Source organism: Rosa chinensis, chromosome 2 (assembly GCF_002994745.2).
Source record: "Rosa chinensis cultivar Old Blush chromosome 2, RchiOBHm-V2, whole genome shotgun sequence".
In the NCBI taxonomy this organism is placed as follows: Eukaryota; Viridiplantae; Streptophyta; class Magnoliopsida; order Rosales; family Rosaceae; genus Rosa; species Rosa chinensis.
Window position 1 is genome coordinate 11,303,625 of NC_037089.1, and position 15,602 is coordinate 11,319,226.

Below are 15,602 nucleotides of genomic sequence, written 5' to 3' on the forward strand. Positions count from 1 at the left end.
TGGGATCAACTGGTTTTCGTTCGGATTAGGTCTGTATCGGAGACGAAGTTGCAGAAGGCGTGGAGGGAGAAAGGGAGAGAGAGTGATATGTTGTGTGTGGTATGTGGTTTGTGTTTTGGAGACTTTCACTTCTGGCCCTTGAATTGATTTTAGATGACGTGTCAGCTTGATAGTGAAGTCCAAGCAGATCCTAGCACTGCTTGTTATAGCATAGAAGCCGAGTTCTTTTCAAAAAAGTATTCCAATTCGGGGAATTCAAAATTTACCAATCAGTTATTTTTTTTTATTTTTTATTTTTAAGACTTTCATAATTTTTCAATCTCAAAAATAAATAAAAAGTTCTTCTAGTGTTGAAAAAATTATATGATATATTTATTAGTGTTTATGCAAAAACTCTCTATTTTCTTACCAATTAATGACTATATCCCTATTATGACTCTTTAGACATGTTGGTGTTTTCCCTGCTAAATAATAAGGGATTTTATCCATTTACCCCATTTCTAGGGATTTTTTTCCCACTTACCCCATTAAGTTTTTTTAATTCTCTCTTACCCAATACACTCTAAGGGAGTCTTCCCTAATACCTTTTTTTTGTTTTTAATTTTTTTTAATACCATTTTACCCTCACCCCCTTGTTACTTAGAGAGAGAGAGAGAAAAAAAATAGAAGAGAGATAAACCATGGGAGACTTCGCCGGAGCCCGTCACCGGCCGCCGGAATCCGGTCACCGGTCGCCGGATTCCGGTCACCGGCCGCCGGATTCCGGCCAACGTTCACCGGATTCCGGCCAACTTTCGCCGGAATCCGGTCACCGGTCGCCGGATTTCGGTCACCTACTGCCGCCCACCGGAATTTGCTGAAAATCTCACCGGAAAGTTTTTTTGCCCCCAATAGACATCTATTGCCCCCTAGTAGATGGGCAATAAACCTCTATTGCCCCCCAATAGACGTCTATTGCCTCCCAATAGACGTCTATTACCCTCCAATAGACGACTATCAGCCATGTATTGCCCCCCAATAGACGACTATCAGCCATGTATTGCCCCCAATAGACGACTATCAACCATGTATTGCCCCCCAATAGAAGCCTATTGCCCCCAATAGGACTTTCAGTTGCCAAAATGGGAACTAATCTCCCTAAATTTAGACAAATAAAACTTTGATTACTGAAAAAAAACAAGGAGATTACATCAATTCAAAACGTCTATTGCGCCCCAATAGCCGTCTATTGCCCCCCAATAGAACTTTCGATAGCCAAAATGAGAACTAATCTTCCTAAAATTAGATAAATAAAACTTTGATTAAGCAAAAAAACTAGTAGATTACATTAATTCAAATGTCTATTGCTCCCCAATAGATGTCTATTGGGGAGCAATAGAATATTATTTTTCCTGTTTTCTTTCCTTTCGGGCCTTCTGTTGCAAAACAGAAGTAGAACCATTTTGATTTGCCCCCAATACAACTTTTTTTTCTTTTTTTTTCCTTTCCTTCTTGGATTTCTTCCCACAGTTTACAAAAAAAAAAAAAATGCTCTGGGCACCCAAGACCAGAGCACCCTCAGTCGACAAACCTGCCGGCGTCGGACTTGGTGGGCACCCAATCATCTTTCTTCTCTGCCACAACCTGCGTCGAGCACTGGAGGATAATCGACGTTGATGATGTCAGTCGATCTTTGGCTGTTGAAGGCGAAACCATTTGAAACCGGAATCGGAATCTTCCGGTGAGAGATGTTGTGCTTCTGCCCGTGTTTCGACGACAACCACTAGTCCACCACCGGACTTCCGACGACGTGGACCGATCCTGCTCATCTCCTCGACCTAAATCCTGTTTCGACGCCGCGCCGGAGTTAGAGATCAGAGAGAGAGAAAGACCGGAGGTGGAGATCGGGGAAGAGAGACAGAAGAACGACGTCGTTGACAGAGGAAGAGTGTCGAACTCAGAGAGAGGGCACCGAACTCCAGCTTGAACTCCGGACCCGACCCGGACTCGGACTCGAACTCCGGCTGCCGCTCTAGCATTAATCCAGTTCCTCTCCGACTCGGAAGCAAACGCCACAACCGGAGCTTCTTCGTCGTATGCAATCGACGTCGTCTTCCGCCCATGAAGGATCCGGTGAGTGGTGGATCTCTCTCCGATTCCTCGTCGTGCCGGACTTGATAACGACAGCCTGCAGCGCCATCGATGATGGAGTACTCACCGGAGCCTCCGTCGTGGAGCTCACCGGGCTCGGACGCATCGGGTTCGGAATCCGAGGGAGAGAGAGAGAGAGAGAGAGAGAGAGAGAGAGAGAGAGAGAGAGAGAGAGAGAGAGAGAGAGAGAGAGAGAGAGAGAGAGAGAGAGAGAGAGAGAGAATGAAACAGTTTTAGGAGAGCTGTGCTTATCGTGGAGACAGAGAGGAGATGTAGTGCTGCTATTGTGTAATTTTTTAATTTTTAGTGGGTAAAATCGTCTTTTTAATCTGTTTTTGGGTTAGTGAGAACAGTTTTTTGTTGATGGTGTAAGTGGGCTAAAATTAGCCTATTTTGGGGCTGGTGGTCAAGGACCCTTAAAAATAATAATTTAACATAGATGCAACCGTAGTGAGAACCATATTCATTAATTTCATTTTTACTATTATTTTGAATTGAACAATCACCAGTTATATGTTGTAATCTAACTTTATATTAATAATTCTCCTCAAAATTATATTAATAATTCTTATTTTTAATATCTAAATGATTTGAATTAGAGAAAATGTATAAAACGTAACTTGCTGCAGAAATGGACATGGAGTACTATATATCAAGAATATAGTGAATTAGGGTATAAATTACAGAAACTTTAAGGTCACGTTTGATTAGCAGAAAATAAGTATCAGGAAATAAAACTTGTTCATTTCTTGTGTTTAGGAATTGGGATACAAAAAGAAAATAAAGGAAATACTTTTATGAAGGAAAGGAAAATAAGGGGGAAAGTGGTTCATTCCAAACCCCAAAGAAATCAATTCCCCATTCTTTCCTTGCATGTATTACTCACAACACAATATTTTGTTGCATTAGTTACAAACATTTTAACAACTTTCCTTATAACTTTTCTTATGTTACCAAACATCAAAATTGAAAGTTTTTTTTTTTTGAGGAGAAGGTAGGAGAAGCCCCCTACACAATCAGAATTGAAAGTTCTTAGAAAGGAATTCCCACGAAAAAGACCAAAAAATTACTTTCCTTTCGGTGAAGGGGGAACGAAACAATGCCTTTAGCTATAGTATTTGAGTAGGAGATGAAAACCCAAATGGGCATTTAGCGACCCGGATAAAGAAAGTGACCGGGTCGGGAGCCAAATTGCAGAGTCCAAAAAGAAGTGCGGTTGGGGCCAAAACCCAGACTGGTCAAATACTCCAAAACGCAACCTCGCGGTGACAGAGGAGAGAGAGTGACCCAGACCCAGACCGAGACCGAGAAAGAAAGAAGACGATGATCTCCGACGGAGTTGAAGACGAAGAGAAGTACCTGGCCGCCGGAATCGCCGGCCTCCAACAGAATGCCTTCTACATGCATCGCGCTCTGGTAAACTCCCACCAAACCTTCTCAATTCTCTTACCTCTCAAATTCCACACCTCGTTTCTCTCGCCTCACAAACCCTAATTTCTTTCTCTTCAGGACTCCAACAATCTCAGGGACGCTCTCAAGTACTCGGCTCAGATGCTGTCGGAGCTCCGCACCTCCAAGCTTTCGCCTCACAAATACTACGAGCTTTGTAAGTTTCACTCTTCCTCATCGTCGATCTAGTGAGATTAAGCAAACTGTTTCTGCTTCGTGTTGCATAATGTGTGTGCTCATCTGATTTGTGTGGTTTTCTATGATGATGATGCGTCAGATATGCGTGCGTTTGATGAATTGAGGAAATTGGAGATGTTCTTCAAGGAGGAGGCTCGGCGCGGTTGCTCTATTATTGATCTGTATGAGCTTGTGCAGCATGCTGGCAACATATTGCCCAGATTGTAAGTCTCAATTTTGTAAAAGCCTTTACTTACATGTTAATCTTCAGTTGCACATTTATCATTTGTTTAACTTATTTCGATAAGAGGCTAATTGGTTGTAGTTCAGTTAACTCTCTCGGCCTCACTATATTGATATTCTGATCTTATTTCTTCACATACTGTATTTCTGATAGTTTGAAGTTCGGTTAATATGATACAAGTTGAAAACCGGCTAGTAGTGATGCTTGTAAGTTATAAATATGACCCATGACTTTTAAACAGGAAGTACCATTGATTGTTTTATCGGTTATCGATCTCTATGTAGTTTAGTTCTGCAGGAGTTGGTTGATTTGTGACGGTTGCCATTTCTCTGTTTTTCTTTGACTGTAATGGACACATCTATAGTAAGCAAGTAGATGGAAAGTTACTGTGGTGATGGAACTTAGACAGCGGGATAAATAGAATGGGAGAAAATAAGTGGGTGAATAGTAACTGAGTTTTATTGTAACTAACAAGTCATAGCGTTGATAAGAGAAAGAAAGAAAAAAGTAGCTTTAGCATTGGTCTTATATCTGAATTTCATGTTATCTGTCAGATATCTTCTGTGTACAGTAGGATCTGTTTACATCAAATCTAAGGAAGCTCCTGCTAAGGATGTCCTGAAAGATCTTGTGGAAATGTCACGTGGCATTCAGAATCCTGTACGTGGGCTCTTTTTAAGGAGTTACCTTTCTCAAGTCAGTAGGGATAAGTTGCCTGATATTGGGTCGGAGTATGAAGGGTAAGGAAATCTGATACTCATTATAGTTAGCTTGTTAGTGTGTTAGGTAACATGAATGTGATGGACTTGATTTGCTGATACTCCTTGACTTGTGCAGGGATGCGGATACTGTCAGGGATGCTGTTGAGTTTGTTCTCCAAAACTTCACTGAGATGAACAAGCTTTGGGTGCGGATGCAACATCAGGTTGGTTGATACTTCTGTGATCGCTCTCAGGTTTAGACATGCATGGGTACCACAATGCTTGCATGTCTTGAAGGTAAAATATGTCATGAGGGCATGATTTCTGGTCATGCAGGTGTTGTAGTGCTTGTGAATCATTCATACTCTTAGCTGATCCTGAGTTGAGGCTTGCTCTCGACCTTTGTGGTCTGCAGGGGCCTGCTAGGGAAAAGGAGAAACGGGAGAAAGAAAGGAGCGAGCTACGTGATCTTGTAATGTCACTAACTGATAACTGGTTGATTTCACTGCAAAATATTGTGCACGTATACAGTGTACACTTACCGAAGGCTTCTCTCTTGTCCCTTTAGGTTGGTAAAAACCTGCATGTTCTCAGTCAGATAGAAGGTGTTGATCTGGATTTGTACAAAGAGACCGTGCTTCCCAGAGTCCTGGAGCAGGTCTGATTGATGTCTTTGTCTCTATCTTATTATTTGTTTTTTAGTGCTTATGATGTGTGATTACCTGCCTACCGTAAAAGTTGGATTCATCACCTTGATTTTTTTAACAGGTTGTCAATTGTAAAGATGAGCTGGCACAGTTTTATTTGATGGATTGCATTATTCAAGTCTTTCCTGATGAGTACCACTTGCAAACTCTTGATATATTGTTGGGTGCTTGCCCCCAACTTCAGGTAACTAACATCATAAGGACAGACTTCATTATAATTAATGTTACTGTATTGCATTTTACACTTTCATCTTGCTTGCATTCATGGGTAATTTGCATAGATCTTTTGCCACTGAAGTTTGTCATTTGTTTGGTCTTGGAATTTATGTTACTCCACCAGAGGTCGGTGTTATGACATGCTGGCTTATTTGAAGAACATGGCTAAACATATAGAATTTCATAGGAAAAGAGATAGAATATTTCATCTCCCAGAATGTATTCAAAGAGTGTTATATTCATCTGTTTCAAATAAACTAAGTTCATGTCAGGATTAAATTCGATGAACTTCAACGGGTGTACACTTGGAAAATATTTTGTCTGCATATTGATTTTGCTTAAGAATGTTGTCCCATTACGTAAATTTTGTGATTTTGTAACAACCATCATTTTCTTTTGATTTAACTATTACTATTACTTTTTTTTCTTTTACATTATGTGAATTTTTGTTATGCAGCCATCTGTTGATATCAAGACAGTGCTATCCCAGTTAATGGAAAGGCTTTCCAACTATGCTGCCTCAAGCATAGAAGTGTTGCCCGAGTTCTTACAAGTAGAAGCTTTTTCTAAACTGAGCAATGCGATTGGAAAGGTAAATCTTGCATTTGATAAATTGGCAATCAATTTTTGGGTAGCGCAGAGTAGGGTTTTACTATGGGTAAACAATAGTTAATGGGTTTTAAAGGCTAAATGATATTTGAGAAGTTGCATCAATGAATATTCTTTGGGCTTAGTCATAAACCTAGTGTCTTCTAGTATGGTTCTTGTTGAAACAATATTTTGATAGAATATTAAGGATTAGAGCTTCACGTGATGAAACAAATCCCTCCACACATTTATAACAATAAATTTCTTAGGATACATTCATAGTAATATGCAATGTGATGATATTAACTAGACAGATAAATTAAGCAGACTTTTATTTATTGAAGAAAACTTAATGCGAACTCAGCAAATCTCACTTGGATTTCAATCGAAGTCAAAGCTTGGTCAACTGATTTGCGACCTGAACCCAACATAGTTGGACTTACTTACAATGAAAGTCGGGTGGACTGGAACCTGGTTGACTTAGTTTGGCCTGGATTCCTAGACAATGATTGATGGGTTACCGTAAGTGGTGTAGTGAATTGATGTTGGTTCTTCTTGGAAAAGAGAAGTAAAGAGGGTGAAAGGTAGAGGAAGAGGAACAAGAGGGATCAGAGTCTCAATCTTCTATAATCCAAGTTTGTCTCCAAAGAGTTGCAGTAGGATGTGTTTATAGGGGTCAATAAGCACTAATAACAAATCTTTATCAAATTGAATTACGTAGTTCCTGATCAGCTTCCAATTTAAATCAAATTAATATCCGATATTACTTAATCAAATCTGAAACCAAATTACATTAAAGGAATCTGAAATTTGAACCACTCAATGTCAACTGTTGTGTGTTATGGATTTTGATGATGCACATGCCTAGTCATGCACCTTGATTTTTCTTCATGGGAGTTTGAAGTTGTTGTTTTCCTTTACATGTTTGGATCTCAATGAGTTGATCTTTCTCTCTGGTACTTGGTTGTATCCTTGGATTAGTCACATTTCACCATTTCCTCTGTTTCAATATAATCTTTTATTCATATCTTGTGACATTATTAAATATCTACCCATCGATAATGTTCTCTCTTTTTTGATATCGCAGGTGATTGAAGCGCACGTTGACATGCCTGTAATTGGTGTTGTTACTTTGTACTCATCCCTTCTTAAATTTACTCTCCATGTGCATCCGGATCGACTTGATTATGCTGATCAAGTGTTGGTATGTTCCCTTTATGTAGTGCTTGTTTCTGTGTTGTACTCATATGTACACACCATCCTTGTTTTGGTGCCATTTAGTTAAAGCTGAAAATAATGTCTTTCACAGCCATACAAATAGCCAACTATAGATGGTAACTATAATTTTGATTGTCATACACTCATACGCCATAGCTGCAACTAGCCAACACTGATTGTAGAGTTTCCTTTTGTAAGGATGAACCCTTGCTTTCCCTCTGTGTGATATACTAGATTTAGTTCTCGTAATCGAGTTTCCTGGTGCTGGTAGATACAGGTCTCTTTTCAGGTTATTGTACATATTGATCAATAGGTTGTTTATCATCGGATACTTTTAGACGTTGAATAAGAATGGTCAGCGCTCAGCACAGATGTAAATTTGTTCTATTTTTCTTACTCTCCAGGGGTCATTTGTTAAGAAGCTCTCCGGAAAAGGAAAAATTGAAGACAGCAGGGCAACAAAACAAGTTGTTGCACTTTTAAGTGCTCCATTGGAGAAATATAATGATATTGTGACTGCTTTGAAGCTTACAAATTATCCCCGTGTCATGGAATTCCTTGATACTGGAACAAATAAAGTCATGGCAACTGTTATAATACAAAGCATTATGAAAAATACAACTCATATATTAACTGCTGAGAAGGTATGTGTTACTCATTGTTTTTCCTTTCCTCTCAGTTTGCTTCTCAATACCATGAAATGCCGCTCTCTTTCTATATTGATTCTTTGTTGTTTTTATAGGTCGAGGCATTGTTTGAATTAATAAAAGGACTTATCGAGGATTTGGATGGGACTCTTCATGATGAGGTGATTTATCAATATGTTGCTGATCATGCATTTGCTAATGATATAAAATACGTTTTTTAGGCTTCTACAAACATGTGCTTGTTGCTTCTTAGTGTAATCTAAAGTTATCCAATTTTTTATTGTGTTATTAATACAATCGGGTAAATATGTCTTTCCTTTCAACTCTAGGTTGATGAAGATGATTTCAAGGAGGAGCAGAATTCTGTTGCGAGACTTATTCAAATGTTCCACAATGAAGATCCAGAAGAGATGTTTAAGGTACCTGATCCGTCAAATATAAAATTTATTTGAGTCATCCTTGAATCATATTTTATGAGAGCATCAGTTCAGGTTTTGATGTTGTCCATAATTGCAGATCATAGGTACTGTGCGGAAGCACATCATGTCTGGAGGACCAAAGCGCCTACCCTTTACTGTCCCTCCCCTAGTCTTTAATTCTCTAAAGGTTTGTTTCCATCTACCCATATTGTGAAACAGTTGAGCATCATATAGTTATTTGTTGTAGCATTGTATAGTCAAAGTTCTGTCCTGTAAAAAATTTGTGGATTGCTCATAGAATTCTTTCAAAAGCATTGGAGCTTGTACCAAATAAAAGGAGGATGGCCTTTATGCGCCCCCCCCACTCCTCTCTCCTTTTTCTTCTCTTCTTTTCTCGGATCTATTCTTCATGTAATTAATGGAATTCTTCAAAGTCTTAATCTGTGTTGGGTATTTATCCTGAATGTGCAGTTGGTCAGACAATTGCAAGGAGGACATGAAGATAAAGAAAATCCTTTTGGAGAAGAAGCGTCAACTACACCAAAGAAAATTTTTCAGCTCTTGTCTCAGGTAATTTTTTTTTTTTTTGGTGAGAACCTCAGGTGAATTGTTAGTGAAAATAAGGATAGCGTTTTATATTATGTCTGAGCATAGACTTTGATATTTCTAAGCTGTCTTGTAATTCTTCTGGCTTATTGTTACAGACTATTGAGGCTCTGTTGAATGTGCCAGCTCCTGAGCTAGCTTTACGGCTGTACTTGCAATGTGCTGAGGTATATTGAGATTTCAGTTTATAAATAAATGGAATACCTTGCTTATGTTCTCCCTGATTAAATGCCGATGGTTTTGATTAGGCTGCAAATGACTGTGATTTAGAACCTGTTGCGTACGAATTCTTCACCCAAGCATATATTCTCTATGAAGAAGAAATTTCAGTAAGTTTCGCCTTTGGAAACTATCTTTTTGGTTTGTTACTGTATTATAACAACACTTGTTGGACTCCATTCCGTCTAAATTTCTTGTTTGCATGCATTGGCTGTATAGGATTCGAAAGCACAGGTGACTGCAATTCATTTGATAATTGGGACTCTCCAGAGGATGCATGTATTTGGTGTTGAGAACAGAGATACTTTAACTCACAAAGCCACAGGGGTAATCCTATTTTCATTACTTTATGAGTTTACGGGCTTTCTGTCCTTTCTATTAGCTACTTACTGGCTTGAATTTGAGCAGTATTCGGCAAAGCTTTTAAAGAAGCCTGATCAGTGCCGAGCTGTCTATGCTTGCTCGCATCTTTTCTGGGTTGATGATCAGGAGAACATGAAGGATGGGGAAAGGTGAGATTATCATGCGTATAACTTTTGTAATTATAAGTATTAGTCATGCTTATGCCCATTGTACTTAACTTTTGATGACTGCAAGGCATTTTTCTTAATTTCCCATGTCACCGGAAGTTAAGCTTTCTGAACTTTTATGTTCTTATTTCAAGTATGATTGTGTGTAAATTTAAGAAAATGTGTGTAAATTTAAGAAAATGGTGTTTCGGCAATTGTAGTTGTTTTAGGAGTATTTTAGGGATTTAGAGTTTTCTTTTAGTTTCCTTATTGTTTTTGTTGTTAACGTTCTTTATACAAACTTCTATGCAGGGTACTGATTTGCCTAAAGAGAGCTTTAAGGATTGCAAACGCTGCCCAGCAGATGGCCAACGCAACCCGTGGTAGCACTGGTTCAGCGACACTCTTCGTTGAAATACTGAACAAGTAATAGTTCCCAACCTGATTGTACACCAAAGCTCAACTTTTCTATGAAAGAGTAGGGTCTGACGTTATTATGTTTCAGGTACCTTTATTTCTTTGAGAAGGGCAACCCACAGATAACTGTTGCTTCTGTACAAAGCCTGATTGAATTGATTACTACTGAAATGCAAAGTGACTCAACCCCAGCAGAGTCGGCTACAAATGCATTCTTTGCCAGCACGATGCGGTACATTCAATTCCAGAAGCAGAAAGGTGGCGCAGTTGGTGAAAAATATGAGCAAATCAAGGTGTGACTTGTGACGGACTGGATGACAAATGTTAATTTGAGAGCTGTAGATAAGTTTCACTTGCCGAAGGTTGTGAACTCATTTCAGTCTTTTGACTGTTTGTTTTGTCGAGAGAATCAAACACATGCTCTGCCCCCTGATGTTGTTCAGTGGGGCCAACGAGATTTCTGACTGGTGCAAGCAGTCATTTGCCTAGGAAGTTTGTATGCCGATTGTGCTATTACAATGTACAAGATATATCGAATTAGCTTTACTCTGAGCTTCGTCTGTTAGTTTACAAAGCTTACATGGTCAATAAATTGAGTCTGAGCAGAGGCACTGTCATTTATCTAGAGGTTGTTTCCCTTTTTGGGGAGGATAATATACTCATCCGTGCTCTTGGTTTTGTTCATTCTTGATATATTCTCGAAAGAAGGCAGGCCACGATGAGGTCTTCGTTCTATGAGTATTTTCACTCATATTCATTAGGCTAGACTGTTAAAAGCTTTGAAACGGTGCATTACACACTACCAAAGAGGACACTGGAGCCGAAAGTCACGAACCATTGTTCTTACTAGATTGATAACTTTTTCGCTGAAGTGTCATATTCCGGACAATCATAGTGTTGAAAGTTGAAACTCGTAGAGCTGAATGAGACCAACATACTTCGCTTACGATTAACGATCTGTGGCAAGAGGATCATATTAAATTAGTGCTTATACTGATCTTCAAGTTTTCAAAACCATTTGAGCCAAAATACTTGGTACCATATGCACATCCCTCACCACACAGGAAAATCGGCATCAAGCTTAAGGGAATATCGGAATATCCTGTAAAATTTTGTCACTTCGACCCCATCCTACTAGGGCACGGAAGAGTTTCAAACTTTAGAATCTTGAACATTACTAAACCCCATCTACAAGCTCACCCATTTTGGAAGTTCTCGTTTGTAGGGTTGGGTTTTCTTTAGAGAGCCCACAGTATAACATAGTGATCTGTAAATTTTAGTCTCTAGTTCTCTACTACCGTTCTTCCCCTACTATCCAACAACACTTTTGAGGCTCTGTAACAAGGCAAGGCCCAAAAACAAAGGGTAAAGGACCCATATACATACACCCAAGCCTTCAACCACAACAATAGTAATAAATATAAACCGTGTCCATGCAAAACAAGGTCGTTTTCCTAACTGGGAGTCCAGCCTATTAATACATAACTGAAATTAAAACCGCAGTTAAGAAAAAGTTGGAAACCATACAATTCAACAATAAGAGATCACAACAATTCTAAGAATGCAACACCAAACCACCTGATGCTTCATAGAGATCTAGAGTATTGCCGGACAGGAACCACTGACTGACTCCAACTTCTTCATGACAAAAGGGAAAAAGATTAGGGGAGAAAGGGGACGGGAGGGGAATACAGGCAGAATGGATGGTCATTATCTCTTTACATCTATTTCCAATCACAATATGGAGCATGCCTTCTGCGCTTTCCCTTTCTTTTTCTTCTGCTTGGGAGGTTGAAGGACAACCCTTATGGCTGCATCGAACACCCCTTTCACATTCTGCAGTTACAATTCCACATTTGTAAATGAGATGTCTAGGCATGAAAAAGCCCTTCACAGAATGCAGTTACAAGTCCAGATTTCAAATACCTGCTGTGTTTTTGAACTGCACTCAATGTATGCTGGTGCTCCAATTAGCTTCCTGAGCTCCTCTCCCTGGAAAGGCAGAGATATAAATCTCACATAAAAAGGGAAACAAAATACAGAAATAAATAATACACAGGTCGAGAACATTACTTGAGCGGTAGTAATAGGCACAGCACCCGGATGGTCAATAAAGAACTGCTTGTCATCCCGCAGATCTGCCTCATTAAAAGTTTTATGAAAAAAAGAAAGTAAGAAGTGTCCTGATTAAAGATAATCATTAAACACAGTGGCTAGAATCACCATTAATTGAAAAATCTTGAAAACAAAATACTGGACCCAACCCAGCATCCATCTCAAGGTAAAGAGAAAGATATACTTCCAATATGGCAGCAATTGAAAAAGGCATATCTAACAGTGAAAACAATGATCAAGCACTGGTATCCACCTTTTGGCATAAAAGCAATGGTTTAAAAAGATAAATCTTTACCAAGTTTGGTTCCAACAAGAATGATTGGAACACCAGGCGCATAGTGCTTCAATTCCGGGATCCACTGGAAATGAAATCAACATATTTGAAATTTATCAGCAGATCATCAATTGTAAAGCTAAAATGATCATAATCTATTGGCACATTATTCTGTTTACTCCTACGAATGAGGTACCAGTGTGTAGAAAAAAATTAAAGAGTAATTTCAGGATATAGAGGGAGAGCACCAATGATCATACTACAGAGAACATCCTCACCTTCTTGGACACATTTTCATAGCTGGCCTTGCTAATCAAGGAGAATGCCAGTATAAAAACATCAGCCCCACGATAACTCAAGGGTCTTAATCTATTATAATCCTCCTGTCCTGTTCCACATAATACAAATTCAGGACTAGAAAATCAGGGTGGGGAAGGAAAAATACAGAACAAAACAACTAAACTAAAGTGCATTTTACCAGCTGTATCCCACAACCCAAGGTTAACAGTGCTCCCATTGACAACCACGTTTGCACTAAAATTGTCGAAAACAGTAGGCACGTAATCCTGTTTGCCACCAAGATGCAAAAGAAAAGAGTCACCAAAAGTACAACATTGGGAAACATTCTCTTACCCCATATTCAACTTTCAGAATATGCAATCACAACACCGTTGCATGAACTAGGAAAGTTCAAACAAATTAGCCAGAAAGTGTGAAAATCTAATATCTATGTCTAAGAGGTGAAATGGATGTTGCAAAATGAAAACACAAGGGCAAAAAAAAAAAAAAAAACTGAAAACCATGAAAAGAACATTGCACTTCTTATGAACAACTTGATTCCAGATACAACACAAACATGGATGAATTAAGATCAACAGCGCAAACTACAGGATCTCAATGAAACACACTCACTAAGAATGAAAACACACACCATTTCTATCTTCATAGCATTCAAAATGGAGATGCTGAGCTCCCCATCCAAAGAAAATTCCTTTAGACCAAATTCAATCCAATTTCAACTATGCTCTCCCAAATTTTGCCTAAACCAATCGAGCCTCGTTACAAAGATTAAAACATTACAAAAATGCGTCAAAATAAATGCAATTTCAATTCATGTCATTACCAAAACCGAGCTAAAGAAACCCAACAACTTAAACAAGAAGCCACCTCAAAAGGAAGCTAAATTCCACCAATAAAAAAAACTACCAAAAATTCCTTCCATTTCCAAATAACCAAACAAAACTTTCACTCAATTTAATCACTAAAAACCTTCCCACGTATCACAACCCGAAGAAAATCTGAAAATTAAAGAACCAAAAAGAAGAAGAAGCAAAAAAAAGGGCAATGGGGGTTGAAACTCACGGTGGGGAAGGTGTTGCTGGTGTAGGAGATAAGCAGACACGTCTTGCCCACAGCTCCGTCGCCAACAGTCACACACTTTATGAACCTGGACGCGCTCATTTTCGATTTCCGGCTCTCACTTTCCCAAAATAGAAAGAAACCCAAGCCCCAGATCTTCACCTGAGGACCCGATCTTCTTCTTCTTGCTCTCCTCCTCCTCCTTCTTCCGCTGCTTCAATTACACATCTGTGCGATCTAAACCCAGCATCCAATCTCAGAGACGATGATCGAAACCCTAACCCTAAATTTGGAACAGAGAGAGAGAGAGAGAGAGAGAGAGAGAGAGAAAGAGAGATGGGGATTTTGTGGGAAGCTAAATTGGAAATGTGGTTGGAGTTGGAGGAGGTGGAGATCAAAGAAACAGAAACAAACAAAAAAAAGTTCGGAGCTTTTTTTTTTTTGGCCGCGAAATTTTTTTGCCGCTGGAAGCGTTCGTTTTAGCGAAACGGATTCTTCGCCAACAAAAAAAAAATTTGGGGCTCTTTCTATTTCTATATCCCCCAGCTCCTTTTCCTTTTTTTTTTTTTTTTTTTTTTTTTTCTGCGCGATGTTCGCGAGGAAGTTCCGGGTTTATTGTTGGATCGGGCCGGATCTAGCTCCTTGGGGGGATGAAATATTTGTGGTGTTTCATCATCTTATATATTCCTTTGTGGATTTTGAAGGATAAGACTCCCTAATTTAGGAATGTTGATTCGTCCTACTCATTGTATGTATTTGAGCGATTTTATTTTTGTGTTTGCAATTTCGTAATTTACACGTGATGATGTCAACTTACTTGAATGAATTCAAGGTGATGAACTGATGACATGTTTTCTATTATTATTGTGTTTAAAATTTCATAATTTACATATATTTATGTCTTGTTGTATATATTGTAACTACTTATCGTATGAATTCAGGGTGATGTTAGAACATCAACATTCGAAATACATGAATCTCATAACACCACGTGTCTATATTTTATTGTTTTTTTTTTTTTTTTCTCGTTTTGAAACATTTGATTAGTAGATTTGAAAAGATTGAGCTCACCAAATCCACAGGGATCAACCTTCCGTAGTTGGAGCTTATCTGGCTTGTACTTGAAGAAATGATTAAATCTAATCACGGAGATTTCTTATATGTGGAGTTGATGAGGTTGGTTAAGCCTGCAAATTCTACTACTCCAACTACCTCAGCTGTCACCATTGATGAGAAAGCATAGGTTGGTTGGAATGGATTTGGAAGAGTACTAGTAGTACTACCCCACTTCAAAGGACTTTTCTTAAAAGAAATTTCAACTATAGTGTATCCCATTTTCCCCTCTTTTAAGTTTTCTTCAAGACTCACAAGCAACCAAAATGTCTGGATTGGTCTTCTGAACGTACATTGGTTGTTGTTACATAGCCTTTTTTTGTTGCCCTGAGCTAATCTCATCATCATGTCCCACGAGGCAATCAAAATCAGCCCGATCGAGAAGACTTGTCGAACTCAAGCAGTATGAGAGGTAAGATTGTAGAACTTAGGTTGAAGAGTTTAATTTGTTAGACAGAGCAAACTTTTACATCAGATATATTTGTGTTACGATA

General features: G+C 38.8%; 2 protein-coding genes across 4 annotated transcripts; one reads left to right on the plus strand and one right to left on the minus strand.

The window, feature by feature from the left end:
* The first annotated feature begins 2,255 nt into the window (after positions 1 to 2,255).
* On the plus strand, positions 2,256 to 10,872 carry LOC112188061 (vacuolar protein sorting-associated protein 35A). Of its 3 annotated transcripts, none has more exons than XM_040514873.1 (22): positions 2,256 to 2,274; positions 3,437 to 3,546; positions 3,640 to 3,736; positions 3,857 to 3,980; positions 4,555 to 4,740; positions 4,838 to 4,925; positions 5,117 to 5,173; positions 5,270 to 5,359; positions 5,470 to 5,592; positions 6,082 to 6,216; positions 7,300 to 7,416; positions 7,835 to 8,074; positions 8,173 to 8,238; positions 8,407 to 8,496; positions 8,594 to 8,683; positions 8,968 to 9,066; positions 9,201 to 9,269; positions 9,351 to 9,431; positions 9,541 to 9,648; positions 9,730 to 9,833; positions 10,143 to 10,256; positions 10,336 to 10,872. In XM_040514873.1, exons 2-22 carry the CDS (start codon positions 3,454 to 3,456, stop codon positions 10,544 to 10,546), a joined length of 2,382 nt encoding a protein of 793 aa, XP_040370807.1. In that variant the 5' UTR covers positions 2,256 to 2,274; positions 3,437 to 3,453; the 3' UTR covers positions 10,547 to 10,872. The 3 variants fall into 3 exon arrangements, with proteins under 3 accessions (XP_040370807.1, XP_040370808.1, XP_024182850.1); XM_040514874.1 differs by having other exon boundaries at positions 2,257 to 2,270; XM_024327082.2 differs by lacking the exon at positions 2,256 to 2,274 and having other exon boundaries at positions 3,326 to 3,546.
* Positions 10,873 to 11,630: 758 nt separating this feature from the next.
* LOC112187198 (rac-like GTP-binding protein ARAC1) lies at positions 11,631 to 14,501 on the minus strand. The gene is made up of 7 exons (XM_024325888.2): positions 13,999 to 14,501; positions 13,115 to 13,202; positions 12,915 to 13,024; positions 12,658 to 12,721; positions 12,321 to 12,385; positions 12,174 to 12,239; positions 11,631 to 12,083 (listed from the first exon to the last, which is right to left on the minus strand). The coding sequence occupies exons 1-7, from the start codon at positions 14,095 to 14,097 to the stop codon at positions 11,982 to 11,984; spliced, it is 594 nt and encodes a 197-aa protein (XP_024181656.1). The 5' UTR covers positions 14,098 to 14,501; the 3' UTR covers positions 11,631 to 11,981.
* Between the last annotated feature and the right edge of the window lie 1,101 nt (positions 14,502 to 15,602).